The 15,306-nt window shown below is 48.2% G+C and overlaps 1 protein-coding gene and 1 long non-coding RNA gene across 3 annotated transcripts in view; one reads left to right on the forward strand and one right to left on the reverse strand.

Moving 5' to 3' along the window:
- Nucleotides 1-241: 241 nt before the first annotated feature.
- Nucleotides 242-11,212, reverse strand: LOC138684473 (uncharacterized). 2 transcript variants are annotated; one of them, XR_011323761.1, is made up of 5 exons: nucleotides 11,089-11,212; nucleotides 10,034-10,245; nucleotides 7,621-7,864; nucleotides 589-6,573; nucleotides 242-500 (listed from the first exon to the last, which is right to left on the reverse strand). It is a non-coding gene; the product is annotated as an uncharacterized lncRNA (long non-coding RNA). The 2 variants fall into 2 exon arrangements; XR_011323760.1 differs by lacking the exon at nucleotides 11,089-11,212 and having other exon boundaries at nucleotides 10,034-10,549.
- Nucleotides 11,213-11,479: 267 nt separating this feature from the next.
- Nucleotides 11,480-15,306, forward strand: part of ACVR2B (activin A receptor type 2B) — a 106,325-nt gene continuing 102,498 nt past the window's right edge. Inside the window, exon 1 of the mRNA XM_069778252.1 lies at nucleotides 11,480-11,874. Within this exon, the coding sequence (XP_069634353.1) occupies nucleotides 11,823-11,874 (52 nt within the window). The 5' untranslated portion in view covers nucleotides 11,480-11,822. The remainder of the gene's footprint in view (nucleotides 11,875-15,306) is intronic.

The raw sequence follows: 15,306 nt of genomic DNA on the forward strand, positions 1-15,306 counted from the left end.
AACCAGGGGGCTTGGTGCAAAATGGACTGCTGCTCCAGGGAGCCGTTTTTTTGGGACTCCTTGGCGGTGGTTGAAGATAGCAGTGGGTAGGTCAAGAGCCACCGCTGGACATGCTAGCCTTGGCAGTGGTTGAAGATAGCAGTGGGTAGGTCAAGAGCCACCGCTGGACATGCTAGCCTTGGCAGTGGTTGAAGATAGCAGTGGGTAGGTCAAGAGCCACCGCTGGACATGCTAGCCTTGGCAGTGGTTGAAGATAGCAGTGGGTAGGTCAAGAGCCACCGCTGGACATGCTAGCCTTGGCAGGCTCTTTCTTCACTTGGAAAGTCAAACACCCTCACGGCACCGAGAGTGCTTTGAGTCCACCCATCCCATGCAGAGGACGTGGTGGAAGCAGATCTTGCAGAAGACCACGGAAACCATAGGATGAGCCCAGTTAGATATCCTTTGGTTTAGGGTGAGGATGATGTCCTTAGTGCTCTCCAGGTGCCATTCAGAAATAGCTGTGAGAATGCAACCAACCAAGAGCAAACCTTCAAACCTTCCTTCCTCCATCAAAACCAACATCTCTAACCTACCTCTTCTACTCACCTCAGCTCTCTCGGTGAGGAGCAATGGACGTTACTCCATCCTGCCCCAGGCAGTGTTAGCCACTTGGCTAAATCCCATCCTTGTGGACTGGTTTGGAGGCGTTTGTCTTTTAGTTTTAGAGCTCCAGGCATATTTCTGAGTTTCTAAAAGTTAAGCAAAATTAAACTTTTCTTTCAAAAATCCATCACCATAAAACTGTTTTCCCCCCCTCTTCATTAATGATTTACTTTCTGTGGAACAAATGCACCAACTGAGGACAGAATCATTATTAAAATCTCAGTTAACAACACAATATTACTTTGGTCCTTTCATTTCCTCCACTATTATAAAATTCAAGATTCATTTCATCTATTAATATTAGCAATCTATTTTTTTTTTAATTTTGACCAGGCACAAATTAAAGAGGGAATGATATTATGGAAGCGGCACTAGAACTTACTCCTTTTTTTGTAAAATCTATTTTTTCCCCTTCCATCAGTTCTTTCTTTGCATCTAATATTGGCTTCTTTTGCATTGATATTCCCAGTGACTTCATTTGATACCTGGCATTACTCCCATGGAAGTCAACTGGAAGAGGCCAACAAACTTCCTTGGAAAGTGATTAAAATTAAGGGTCAATGAAGAGATGAAGGTTTGGGAGCAAGGGAGCTGGGTTCTGGTCCTAGCCCTGCCACAAAATTGCTCTGTGACCCTGCGCAAGTCATTTTATCTCTCTGTACTGCAGTTCCCATGCATTTAAAATAAGAACAAGAGTGTTGGCTGCTCATCGTTCAGGTCTCCTAGCAAATAAAACATGATGTATAAGAGCTAAATGAGCAAGAAGGCACAGATCCTTCTCTCAAGAAATCTGTGTCCTAGAGTAGCAACAGGCAGTGAGGATGGGCAGAACAGAGATGCACTCTTATTTTTCCCCGAGCTCATGAATTGCTCCTGTTCCCTTTATAACAGATCATTGTCAGTGGGTTCTAATGAGATTTCCTTTGTGCCTCCCTAATGCTAAACATAACTGAGATTCCTTTACAACATTTCACGTGGAAAAGCTCCACTCATGTGCAGCGTTTCCTTGTCAAAGAAAGGCTGGATTTTTAATGCTCTAGAATAATCAACTTCCACAGTTATGGCACACTTATTTCTTAGCTTGTTTCTGTACCCCTACAATCCTAGGAGCTGCACATCAGCTAAATATGCATGTGATTGCTCTTGCAATCTCCTTGATTGCAAACAGGGGATTGCTATTGTGGCAGGTCTTCCCAAACGCTGAAGTGCTGAATTCCAATGATTTCAGTGGCAACTGGAGGAAACAGGAAAAGAAAGTTGGATAAAGGATTCTAAGAGGCCCCAGGTACAATCAACAATACCTCAACCATCCCTGCAAGATCTTTGTCTAACACCTTCCTGCAGTGACAATTCCACAACAGCCTGTGGGAATATATCCCTGTGCTGAACTATCCATAGCCCTGGAAAGTTTTTCCTGATCTTTTACCTACGACTTTCCTGCTGGACCTGAAGCCTATCACTCGCCCTACTTGAAGAAGGTACAAGGACACATTGTGCCTCTTTGCATCAGCCTTGCACGTATTTGGCAAGTTGCTTTGTCTCAGCTTGGTCCCCTCTTCAGACCACACACTTCTCTCTCTCTCAGCCTTTTCTCAAAAGCAGGTTTTCTACACCTCCAATTGTTCTTTCTGCACCTCTTTGGGCTTCTCCCAGCTGAGCTGTATCTTTCCCGAGGTATGGAAATTGTTCTTGAGCCAACACCCCACCACTGCCAAGTTGAATGGAAAGATTGTCCCATGCCTTCTGCAGTGTGCCCCTCTGAACAGGGATCCCGGCAGGACCGCTGGATTTTTGCAGCACTGGATTTCTGCTGTACTCCCAAGCATTGCAGCCCCGGATCTTTTTCCACACGGTAGCAGCCTGGCCAATTGCTCCTCATGTTGTATTTGAGAAATTGATTTTAACTCCCCTGCCAGGGAGTGCAACATTTTAATTACTTCTGTGGATAAAGCCCGTTGTTCCCATTCTGATCAGGACTTAAGAGATAAGTAAAGCAAAGCCTATCAGAGATCTTGCAGAAGCTTGAGCTGGAACCCAGGCCACCGGAATACCCCCAACCAGTGCCTCTGCCATATGTCCTTCACCCTTCTCTCATCCTTATTCCATGCCATCCTTATTTTTTTTAAAATCTTTCTTCTCCTCCATTATTAAATTCTTTTCAGATCTGGTGTCAGTAGCTACTGGCAACCATTTAAACTACTGTAGGTGAATAATTAAGGGTCTGTGCACTATCCTACAGCATGGATAGGCCACAAAAAATGGGAAACAGATTAGCAACTTGCTGGATTATTGATAATTTCCTTGCTGCCAGTTCCTCCTTTTCAGCACAAGTGAGTGGCATTTGGTGGCAAAAATAAAAGACGAGATCAGTGGCCTTTGGCCAAGAGAGGGCTGGGTGCATATGCGGCCAGGGAAGTCAAGACATGAAGTGCAGTCTTCCTGCCAAAGGACCTAATCCCAATTTAGGGGACATCAAGACACCTACAAATAGATAAAAACTTGAGGCTGGCTACAAAAAATATTTCTGTCTTGCTCTTCCGAAATCCACGTAGAGGCACTGCCCATGCCAGGAACCCACAATACCCTGGCATCACAGCCTGCAGGGCTGGCTGCTCTCACTTGTGAATACATTTATCACTGATAATATGCCAAAATGTCCAAGAGTTGAATGCTGGGGAGTGCTGGGAAGGAAAGCAGGTTCTTCTCACAGGCATGACCGAGTGCAGCAGGACTTTACCTGCATCTGTATTGGCAATGTGTCACTCCTATCTCTCTACAAAACTGATGGAGCAGTGGTTGGATTCTTAACAGAATAGTTTTTATACTTTGTCCTTTTTATGACATGTGGTATGTCCTATGCTATGAAGCTAAGGAAACAGTCTGAGAAAGGGCATTAGGGCAGCTAGGCAAGAAGCAGCTGATAGGAGGGTAAAGAGGTAAGACCAAGGTGGAAGCCCATGAAAGCCAGATATTGCCTGGATGAGTCCATCAGGGAGTCCTTCAGCATCCCAAAGACCTGCAGTGTAACTGGGAGGGCTGACCCAAGAGAAGTCCCCCAGAGCTGAGGAGCGCATGCTGCAGATGGTGACAAGGGGAGTCCAGGACTTCAGCAAGGGAATTTAGCCCTTGAAATATGACTAAGCAGCCCAAAGCATAGAGCAAGTGTCATGTTGCGCGGCCAGAAACACGAGGAAGGGACAAAAGAATTGGCCTGTTTTGGCTTTGGCAGGCTGAAGAGAGACAATCTTCCAACAGGTAAAAGCTGGAGCAGAGAGAAAAGCAGCAATCTGTCCCCCATGTGCTCAGCAAGGGCCAAACTGCAGCAGAGAAGGTTGAGGTTACGCAGGGGGAAAGCTCATGTTCTGCAGGCAAAGCTCATGATGTCCTGGGAGCCTGGAGCACTGTGCAGCACCCAGCACCGCAGGAAGAGGTTGGATGAGCATTTCCTAGGAATGACACAGGTCGAATAAACACTGCGAAAGGGAGGATGGACTGGATGACACCTGAAGATCCCTTCCAACATTAGCTCCCTGCTTGCACGCTGCCAGCTGCCAGTGTGTGGGACGAGTTTCCCCCAGGCGGTTTACACCAGCTTTTCCCCATGATGAGCAGCAGCAGAGACAGACACTTCATGGTGTAAAAACAAATTCTGGTCCCAATAAAGACAAAAAGAAAACTACCTTGCTAGTGATGTCCAATTCATTACTCAGTACCATCTAACACAATAATGTTGCACGCTAAAGCTTAGTGCATCTGCCTTGCTCTGTTTATACTGTGGTCTTGAGCGTTTATCACCTCCTGCTAATGGCAGTATTTGCCACAAAAACTTAATTATTTGCCTTCTCTGAGAGGGTATTTTTCCTGATTAAAGCCTTCCTGAGAGCAATGCAGGAAGCACTCGGCCCCACCGGGCATTCTTATACCCTAACCACTGAAATCTGGGACAAAGGCCAATAATCTGGGACAAACTCTAAAAATACACCAAACACTCCAGGACATATTTTATTGGTCCTTCCATACATGCCTCGAGTGTGTCAGGAGGCACAAGGCCACAGGTAAGAGTAGTGAAAGTAAACCCTCCAGCACAGTCCAGCTGGCTGCAGGAGGGATACAGATGCTTTTCTTAAGCAGAGCCATTCCAGAGAGAGACACAGCACCTCCGTATGAACTTTCCCGATGTTAAAGCCTAATTGCAACCAGTTTAAAAACCCCTGAGTCTAGCTTTTAAAACAAAATATTGGAATTTGAAAGATGTTCTTCTGCCAACCAAACACCTGGGGAGGGAGGAAGGCGAGGGAGCTGGAGAGATGACAGGCCTTGGCTCCAGGCTGCTGTAGCCACCAGATGCACTTTAAAACACCTGCATTGCATTTTCAGGTAAAACATCAACAGCTGAAGACAATGTGGGCAAACACCTACTATCTTCTTTTACAGAGGATGGCAACTAAAAAGGATAATCTTAGGGAACAGTCTAAGGGCAGTGACAGAACATGCTGTTCTCACTCTGCAGATTCAAGGGTTGTTGTATTCTCAGGCTCAGGCTCTTTTTTAGGTGTTGCAAAACCCTGTGGGATCTGCTGGCGGCCACCCAAAAGAGTGCAGCACTTAAAGCTGCCCTAACCTGGTCCAGATACACTCCAAACACAGAGGAGGTTGAACACCTTGCCTTTCGCCTGCCACCCCCAGTCGGTGTCAGCAACGTCGGCTGTTGTGCAAAGCAAACCGGAATGACCAGGGCGACTCGGCAGCTCCCAAGCTTGCAGCGTTGCACCCTGGCTAACCTTACACCGAGGATGGGAAGATTTTCTTTTGCCCTTCTGCTCGTCCATCTCACGTAGAGGCTCTGTAGATAACGTCTATGCAAGCAAAATGATCTGATGATGGGACCTGTATTTATTTACCTTCAGCTTTTAATGGAAGGACAGAGTGCTTTATGGGCACAGAGCAAGAGATTAATAGACTGCCATTACTGGAGGCTGTCACAGTCACCAGGATTGTCACCAAGAAGCGATTCTGGTGTTGCTACCACCAATTTGGGAGCCCATTTTCCTGACTGGCATCCAGGCAGTCTTAAATGTTTCAAGCAGAAAGGATTTTGCTGCCATAGCACTTGGTAATCTGTTTGGATGGTTAAGTACCATCAACCGATAGAAAACATCTTCCTTCCACCGAATTTACATTGACTTCAACTTACTGCAGCATGCATTCTCGGAAGTTAAGAGAGACATTTACTTTTTTTTATGAGCTAAGCATCACCAATGCTGTATTTGTATTTTACAGGGAAACTGAGGCAGAGAGCTCGGAAGCAGGGCATTAAAATGAATGTCTAAAGTTCAGTACTGTAGTCTGTTTACTGTGCTTTTCCTGACTCCGGGCCACCGGCTTTTGCAACAGCCGGAGCTTTTGTACCTGAGGTTCAGGGAAGTTGTTCCGGGAGCTGCAAGAGCAGCACAGCCTGGTGTTTCAGGGCAATTTGAATGCTGGTTTCTCATCACTAAAAAGCACAGTAGCACTTAAGGGCGTAAGACAAAGCCAGCGGCCACAGTAACCTTAAGTACAGTGAGTCTCAATGAAGAAAATACCTGAAAGGAACCTCAAACATCAGGCAGACCTTTGACGCTATGCCCTGGGTTAAAAAAAGATAGAAAATGCAGTCCTTTACCAATTAAGCATATACCGTCATTGCAGAATTAGTCATATGATGTCCGTAATCCTCCTTGTCTGAGCACAGAAGTCTCCAACTCGAGTGTGGGCGTGCTTTGGTTCCCGGCTAGCTGGCATGACTTGGGGGTATGGATTAGAGCCTGGATTCTCCTTTTTGGGGGCGGGTAACATGCTAACGGTACAGCTACCTTCCAGCACCAGCCATCCATCCTCCAGAGCCTTCTTGCAATTAAATTCCCCGCCCAATAGGCCAGACAAGTTCTCCTGGATTTAAAGGGAAATAATTATACGATGACTCTGCTGGTTACAGCGGTAAAAGTAATCAGCTATGCCCCAGAAGTCCTAACAAAATCCACGGACGAGTAAATCGACGCTAAAGATCCAACCTGAACAAAGCTTTGGCGTGCGGCTCTGACACTGGCTGACACATGCTGGTTGCTGGTATTTACGCTTTAATCAAAATACAACTGAAAACCAAGAGAAAAGTTCAAATTCTGGAGGATGGCAAAACTGTTGGTTTATGGGCATCTCGGTAACAGACACTTTGGCTTGGTATATTCCCCTCCAATCTGTCAACATCTGATGCCTTGCTCTTTAGACTGGAGCTAAGAAAAGCTATCAAAAAATACCTTCATATAGTTTAGGGCCCATTCTGTCTGCCGTATCACTCGCTATTTTTACTGGCTGCACTGAAGCCAGACCGCAAAGGGCAAATTTGTCAACGTGGGTGGGCTTTTTTAGTGTGAAAACCAAGGGCTCGTACAGACAGTAGCAAAGACCATCTGCATCCAAGTCTGGAAGTTCAGGCTCTAATTTAAAGCTGCTTCAAATATAGAAATTCTAGCAAAGTTAATTGTAGCTGCATTACGGAAAGGTGACAGCAGTGAGTCCTTAGAAAGCTGAGGAAGGTTTAAGTCTGCCTCAGGTCTGTTCCCTTTAGAGTCAGGCAAAGCCACCGAGAGCAGAGTCAGGCTAATACTGGGTATAAAACCTGCTGGGAAATTCTGCAGGTGAGATACTGACCTTAAAGCAACAGCATTTCTTGAAAATAAGGAAAAAGTTCTTTAGCAAACGCCCCTTATTTCCACACGTTGATAACTGTGCAACATCGCCCTGCTGTATTAATTGGTCTGTGCTTTTAAAAGCTTCCTAATTCTGCTCACAACCGAGAAGTTAGCTTACCATTATATTAAGAAACGGCTTCATAGTGTGGGTTGGTTATTACCGGGAAGTGCTTAATTACAACAAAATGTGTCGTTAAAGTGACAATTTATTTACTCAAGATTATGAATATAAATAGTTTTTTCTTACCCATGCATTTTGAAATGGGAATTAGAGGCTGGGATCCCAGGAGTTTCTTTAGGCTGAGTGATTTCCTACAAGCAGCTTTAGGAACCGATATGGAAACTGCAGCCTGTGAACCAGTTTGCTGTCTTGGGTCTGCAGCACGCATTTCTCACCTGTTGCAAGTAATGCCAGTTTTGCTTAAGAAGACTGGAAACGGGTCTCTTTAATTGCACCAGGGCTCTGTAACCTGCAACGAACCAACGCCGAGCTGAAAAATAAATCACCGTTAGTGAATACTTGAAGAGATAAAGGAAACGTTGGGTCCCCTTCCCCCAGTATTTTCCATGTTTTATAACACCTCTGTCAGTATAAATTTCCATTCACTGAAGAAATTACATTTCACGAGAGCTACAATAGGATTTTAAGATAAATGACATGCGAGCACTGCAGTTTTGTACAGGCTTAAGTGATCCAAGTATCTTTATCACGTGCGGAGTATCAAAATACATGAATTTGACTTGTTACAACAGTCACACAAGAAAGATTGAGTGTCATATGAGGCTCCAAAGCATAAAACCATCTTAGCTAAAATTTATTTTAGCACAGGAGGGTTTTTTAACTGTTAAGTATAATTATTTAAAAACGGTCTGAGCTGTGCAGCTCTAGTGATAACTGGAAGCAGAAAAAAGCTCTTGAAAACGCCGCTTGTAAGGGCACTTCTTGCAAGCGCTGCCTGCTCTTAACACTTGCTACCTTTGTTCATCACTATTTCCGAAATTCTTGGAGGCTGATGAAGTTTTTAAGTGTCATCTTGCTAAGGCTGTAACATTATCTCCAGCGACAATACTCACTCCCGGGCTTTTATGTTGCAAGTAGAGAAAACATTTTAGCTTTTCAGGAGGGTAAACATCTCCCTGTGAAACAATGTAAGCAAGACAGACTGCAATTTAATAAATGAAAATTCAGGCTATCGTTTATCCCGGGGCAAAAATCGCCCTGGGTCCGGCTCTCTATCGATTTGCTCTTTGCAGCATCGCCTGCAGCAGCACGCTGTCCAAGTGCAAAAGGCCACGCTACACCCGCCTTATTGGGTGGCTTTAGGACAACATCCAAAGCGCTCTGGGCCCGTTTCCTCAAAAGCGATGACAGCCGCGTGATAAACGTGCTCCCAGGTCTCTGCCTGTAAAGCACAAATTCAGGCACTGTGAAACGGGGCTTTTCATAGCGCAGCGATTAAAAATAGGAGCGGCATTGGCCAGAGAGCGTTTCAGCCCGAGCAGGGACGCAGCTCGAGCAATCACTACGTTAGACACACTGCCTGCTCCCAAGGGTTAATATTTTCTTGGTATGAACAAAAAGTCTCATTTTAGCTAATCGTGGGGATGCCGGTACGGTGAAACGCTGGGTCGTGTTTTATCACCCCAGACGTTTCTCCTTACTTCAGCCACCTGGTAGCTGTTTAAGAACTTACTCCTCGACTGAAATAAGCAGAAATATTGACCTGTTATTTGCTTTTGAATGAAATACGCGGCTGTATAGGAAATATTGACCCATTATTTGCCTCTTCTCTTGAGGCTCTAAATGTATCCTGAGCTGCTGCAGCCCATGGCCAGGACATTTACTTCTCCTTTGACCACTGTTTTGCATTCCCTTTTGTACCCTGCGCGGCCTTCTCAGTGATTTGTCCCACAAGCATCTGGTGACAACATCGGTCCTTGCTGCCTCTGGATTAAAAACCACCCAAACCCTACCTGTGAGCGCTTGTTTCCGAATAAATAGGGATCATCCCCGACCCATCCCTTTGACACACACGTTTCCTTTTTATTTTCCGTCCCCGGTTTGACTAGCTGGGTGACACTACCCACGTTGCTTTTTCCATGCCACTGACCTGCCCAGCGCTAGCTCTTCATGGGCTTGGTTTTGCTGCTTTTTGCTCCAAAACTTATTTTCTTGAGCACTTTTGGTAGCCTTACCAATCGCATTGCCTGGCGGTGCACGCGTTAGCTGTAACTTTCCCCCAAGAGTATCGTGTTTAAAGTCGCAACCACTGTACTCCTGCCGATGAATTCCTCTTTACTTATAGTAAACATACAAATGAGGTATGATACCATGAATGATACTATTAATTAGTTTATTGCAACTGCACCTAGGAATCCCATTCACAGTTAAGACCTTGTTACGCAAGTGCTGTATGTATAGAAAAAAAAAGTCTCCAGCTTCAGAGAGGTTACAAGCCCTTAATAAAAGCTTCCTGAAGTTTCCTGCGAACTTCTTACTGTAAAGAAATATACGTATTTCTTCTCGGAACAAAACGCGTCTCAAACTTTTAAAAGAATGATTCATATTTACTCTTATCTCCCTCCAGAGGAAAAAAGCAAATGGTTTTAGAAATATTTTCAGCCTTACTCCCCGCCGGACAAATTAAGAGGGAGCTGACCTGCGATTTACCACCCCGTGCTGACGCGCAGCGTCCCTCGGTGCCGGAGCCCTTTCTCCTGGTGAGTCAGTGGACCTGGCGGACCCGAAGCCTCGGGAACGACCCACCTTCAGCATCTCCCCTTCCCCTTAAGATTCCTTTGGTGCTGCCTAACGCCGTATTATGTAGTTCTAATTAAAATAAATCGCGGAGAGAGTTCGATCCCCGTCACCCTGGCAATAGAGAAAACCTTGTTAACCCTGAGACGCCCCCAACCCGGGTTCTGCTGAGGGTCCCTTCAGCCCTGGCACCCCAGGACACCGTCCCCATTGCTCCTGCAGGGTCTTGGGCTCAAGGGACTGTTTTTGGGGGCGCGGGGGCTGCGGGGCAGGCGGGACACGAGTGGGGGGGGAACCCCATCCTCACCAGCCTGGAACAGAAGGATTATTTTTCCTCCGAGGACGCGGTTTATTCCTCCCCCCGGGGGTGGGGTGGGGGGGCCGCGCTGCTCTCTCCCGTGGGAAGGCGGCGGGCGTGGGGGGGCATCCCGGCGGCCCCCCCCTTGGCCCTCCATCCTCCTCCTCCTCTCCCCCCTCGTGTCCGTGTCACCCACCTCCCCCGTGTCCGTGTCACCCACCTCCCCCTCACACGCCTCACCCCGGGTCTCCTCACAGGGGAGGGGGGGGGCGGGCGGTGCGCGTCCCTCCGCGGGGCGCGGCCGTGACGGGCAGCGCCGCTCCCCACTCAGCGGCCGCGGAGCCCCCGCGCCGCTCCGCCCCCCTCCAGCCTCTTTGTATCAAACATCCGGGTTTCCCCCGCTGGCTCCGCTTTGGCTTCTCCCTTTTTTTTTTTTTTTTTTTTTTAAGAAGCCATTTTGGACTCGGTTCAGGTTTTTTTTTTTTTTTTTAATTATTAAAAAAAAAACCACCCCCAAAACAACAAACCGCCCCTTTCCCCTCGCCTTTTTAATTTTTTTTTTTTTTTATTTTTTATCCCCCCCCCGCCTCCCCACACACATGGCAACTCCCGCCGCCCCCTCCGCTCCCGCCGCCCCCTCCGCTCCGCGCCCCGCGCACCCCGCGATGCCGCGGCCCCCCCCCGCCGCCGCCGCCGCCAGCCCCGCTCCTCCTCTCCGCGCCCGCTCCGCGCCTCCTCCGCGGGCTCTTGCCTGCCGCGCAGCAGCCGCCCTGGATGGGGGGTCGGTAAAAACCTTGGCGAAGTTTTCGCTGCCGGTGCCGGGAGCGCGTGTGCACGGTTGAAGGGGGGGGGGGAGCGTGTGCGTGTGTTGCGCGCCTTGCACGCGGCTGCGCGTGCATTTGCGCGGGGAGGGCGGGAGGGCGCGCGCGCGCGCGTGTGTGTGTGTGCGCTCGCCCCTGCTGCTGGGGGGGAGCCGGAGGGGCTGGGTTGGGAGGAGGAGGAGGAGGAGGAGGAGGAGGAGGAGGAGGGGGAGTCGGTGTGTGGTGCACGCCGCGCTCCCAGCACAAAAGCCCAGGGAAAGAAACTCTTGGAAAGCTCGGAGCTAAACGCCGGGGCCAGGCGGGAGCAGGTCGAACCGTCCGGGGGCTGTTCCTCTCCACTGGATACATTTTGCAACTGCGAAGGAATTAAATCCGATTTATTTTCTTTTTTTTTTTTTTTTCTTCCCCCCCCCCCCCCTTCCCAGGATTTTTTTCTTCTTTTTTCTTTTTAAGAGAGAGAGGGAGGGCAGAGCCTCGCTTCTCCCCCCCTTCTTTCACTCTCTCGATCTTTTTATTTTTGCTTCCCTTGGGGATAGAGGGGCACGCGAGGAAAAAAAAAAAAGTAAAGGAATATGATTGCTTCGTGGCTGACTTTCGCCTTGCTTTGTGGAACTTTCTGTGCAGGTAAGTGCATTTCTGCGTGTTTACCTCCCGCTCGGGCTTACGGTCGCCTCTCCAAATGCAGAATTGAATGGGCCGTGCAATTATTTGCAGCCACCCTCCAAAACAGAGCAGAGCCACCAGCGAGCCTGCAAACTGGGGGAATGACCCCACCGCTGCGATCCGCTTAATTTTTTTTTTTTATCATTATTTTTCCTTTTTTTTCTTTTCACCCCCTCACCCCCCCTTACTCTCCCCCGTTTTCTCCCTGCTCGCAGGACGAGCCTTCCCGTGCTGCTTTTTGTTCCCTTCAGGCAGCCTGTGGGAATTAATGGCAATGTAAACACGGCGCGATATCGAGGAAACTTTACAAAAATGGGCATTTACTTCTAGGCGGGTGCTGCCGGAGTGGAGCGGGGGCGGAGGTGTGTGTGTGGGGGGGAAGCCGGTGGGGGGTGTGTGTGTGTGGTGGGGGGGTGTGTGGAGAAGTTGGGAGCAGCGGCAGGAGACCTGGGGGTTACTCCGGGGCCGCTCAGGTAGTGTGTGCCCCGCTCCTACCGGGCTGCGGTTTTGTAACCCGGGGGTGTGTGTGTGTGTGTGTGTGGAATGGGGGGACCCCCCTCTCAGCCCCCCCCCCCCCCCCGGTTCCCCCTCAGCCCCCCGGGACTCCTCGGTCCCGTTGGGCTTTGCCCTGTTAGCACGAAACGAGCCGTTTGGGGCTGGCTTGGCGCTGCGGGGAGCTGGGAGAAAGTTGGGAAAAAGGGGGTGTGCGGGGCGGGAGAGGGGGGGCAGCATCCCCCGGGAGGAGGTTTTTGTGGCGGGGGGTGTGTGTGTGTGTGCTTGTTTATTTCGTCTGTTCTTCATCCCATTGGATTTAGGGAACTGGGCTGGCCCCCAAACTTCAGCTCCGAGCTGCGGGGTGCGCGTTTTGCCGAGGGACGCGGGGTGGAAGTTCGCCGAAAGCCGGCGCACGGCCGGGGGAGCAGGAGGGGGCACCCGGGCAGCGCTCCGGGGGGGGCGATGTTCTCTATGGGGTGCCCCATCCCACAGCCCTCGGGGGGGGGGGGGCGAGAGGGGTCAGACCCCCTGTGCCCCCCCCCAGCACTGAAAACGCGGGCACGCTTGAAATCCCCACTTTCCCTCCTTGATTTTTTAAATTATTATTATTTTTCCCCATTCTTTTTTATTATTGCTGAGTATCCCCCAGGAAGAAACCGAGGCAGCACTTTTGCCCCCCCCCCCCTTTGCCTGGTCACCACGACCCCCCCTCAACCCCCCTCCCCCAGGGGCTGAGCCTGCCGCCCCCCCCCCCCCCCCAGGTTCTGGGCAGTAACTTCTTACGTTACCTCCATTTCCCAGCCTGGGGCTGGGGGCGGTGTGTGTGTGAGTGGGGGGGGGTCGTGGGGGGGGGGTCTGTTTGTGGCCGAGGGCTTCCCGGGGGCAGGGTGTGGGAGGCAGCGATGCTGCAACCGTGCCCGTTCCCCGCTCCGCGATGGGCAGCCGGGGAGTTCCCGTCGGTTTTGCCATCGCGGCTTCATTGTATTGCAAAGCGGTGGTGGGGGGGGGGCTCCCCGCGTGTGTGTGTCCCCCCCACGCTCCGGGGAAGGGGCTGGCCGGTGGGTCCGGGGGGGGGAACGGGCGGCGGAGCCGGCCCCGGGGCGCTCCTGCAGCCGGGCTTCCTTTGTTCCGAGTGCCCATTAAATATGCACTGCCACCGCCTGCCTTTGGCATTATAAACAGTGCCATCGCTTAATTGTTTCTTTTTTTCTTTTTTTTTTTTTTTTTTTTTTGGAAGTCACACCGAAAGTGTGAGGCTGGGAGGGGGGCAATAAAAAGGGAGTGAGGAAAAAAAAATTTAAAAAAAAATTAATTTGATGGTGACCAAAGCCAGCTTGGTGTGTTTTTTTGTTTTGTTTTTTTTTTTTTTTTATCTGATCACTGGGACACTTGTACGCAGCTTTGTTTCCATGTGTTAGGAAAGGGGGTTGTGCGGGCTTGTATTTACATAGCAGTGCTGAGGGAGAGCAGGTATTTTGGAAGAAGCAGGCAGTGTGTGTGTGTGTGTGTGCCATCAGTATTCGTGGTGCTCGGCGTTGCTATCATCACAACAGCTCTCTTGGCTGGAAAATTCTATTATGTGCATAAAGGAGATTTATGGTCAATGTATTTTCTTTCCATATATCTTGGAATCCTTTTATCTCGGGTGATTCAATAAAAGAGATGGCTTCCGGGTTTGGGTTTTTTTTGTTGTTGTTGTTTTTGTTTTGGGTATGGGGTTGGGTTTTTGTTTGGTTTTGTTTTTTAACCTGATCCTATGGCTCTGTGCGTATAGTGGCAGAAATCTAAGTTGGAGGAAAAAAAGCAATTGCTTTAAAAAAATTAACCCTGAAAGCTCCTGAGATGTATCATGTTATGAAAAAGATAATATGATAGGGCATACCTATGCTGAGTTTTTCTCCCCCTTGAAAATACAATAAAGAAACCCCAGAAGATGAATATAATTCTGTTTATTTGGAAAGGTCCTTTTGAATCATTAAATCAGTGCATTAGCAATTCTGTAAATCCCTCCCTCTCTTTTAAAGCCTTTCTGCCTTTCTTGTGCTATTTACGAGTATTTATCAATGTGATCTTCATTGTCCAGTTTTTCCTAAAGCTGTTCAGTCAAAAAAAATAAAACAGCCTCAGATACCCGAAGTTGCAATGTGTTGCTGGGATTCATAGCACTGGGCTTTGCTTGAAGTATGTCTTTTGTGTGTGTACATGTTAGGACTGTGCAAAAGTGGTGGGCTTTTCGAAAATCGCTTGACCTCCATTGTTGATGCTTCTCATCGCTACCTTGGCTGGCTGTAACAAAGCAAGCACGGGCTGCTATTCTTTAAAAAAAAAAAAAAAAAAAAATCTGTTATGCTTAATTTTTGGAATACTGAGGATTCATTGAGGAAAACATTATGTTCATTTTTAGCCCTTTGTTTGCAAATTTTCTGCAGCCCAAATGTTCAGAAATCATGTTTTAATCTATGAGCTTTAGAAAATACAGAAGGTGTAAAAGGATTCGTCTTGCAGAATGCATTGCTAACATGTTTTCCCGAGCCATTACATTACTTTTATTTTGGTGCAAGTTTAAGTAATGCCATGCAGCAATGAACTGTGCTGCAAATGGATCTGGTCTCCTCTTTCACTGTCTTGTATTTATCCTCTTGTGCTTGAGAAAGGGAATAAAACTGGCTTCATTAGCTTGCTAATTAAACACAATGAAGTGCATGGCCCAAGGTTAATGGCAATGGCCTTTAAAAACACAAAACTCTTGAACAGGTGTTTGGGATATATATTTTTTTAATCTGTCATCAAATCTAGATAATTATCCCACCGAGATAACCATTGTCACAGTTCTGTGGAGAAGAAAATGCTATGTTAGAGATGTGAGTGCGCAGTGTATTATTTTTAGTGGCATTATTT

This window comes from Haliaeetus albicilla, chromosome 2, assembly GCF_947461875.1.
Source record: "Haliaeetus albicilla chromosome 2, bHalAlb1.1, whole genome shotgun sequence".
Classification (NCBI taxonomy): domain Eukaryota; kingdom Metazoa; phylum Chordata; class Aves; order Accipitriformes; family Accipitridae; genus Haliaeetus; species Haliaeetus albicilla.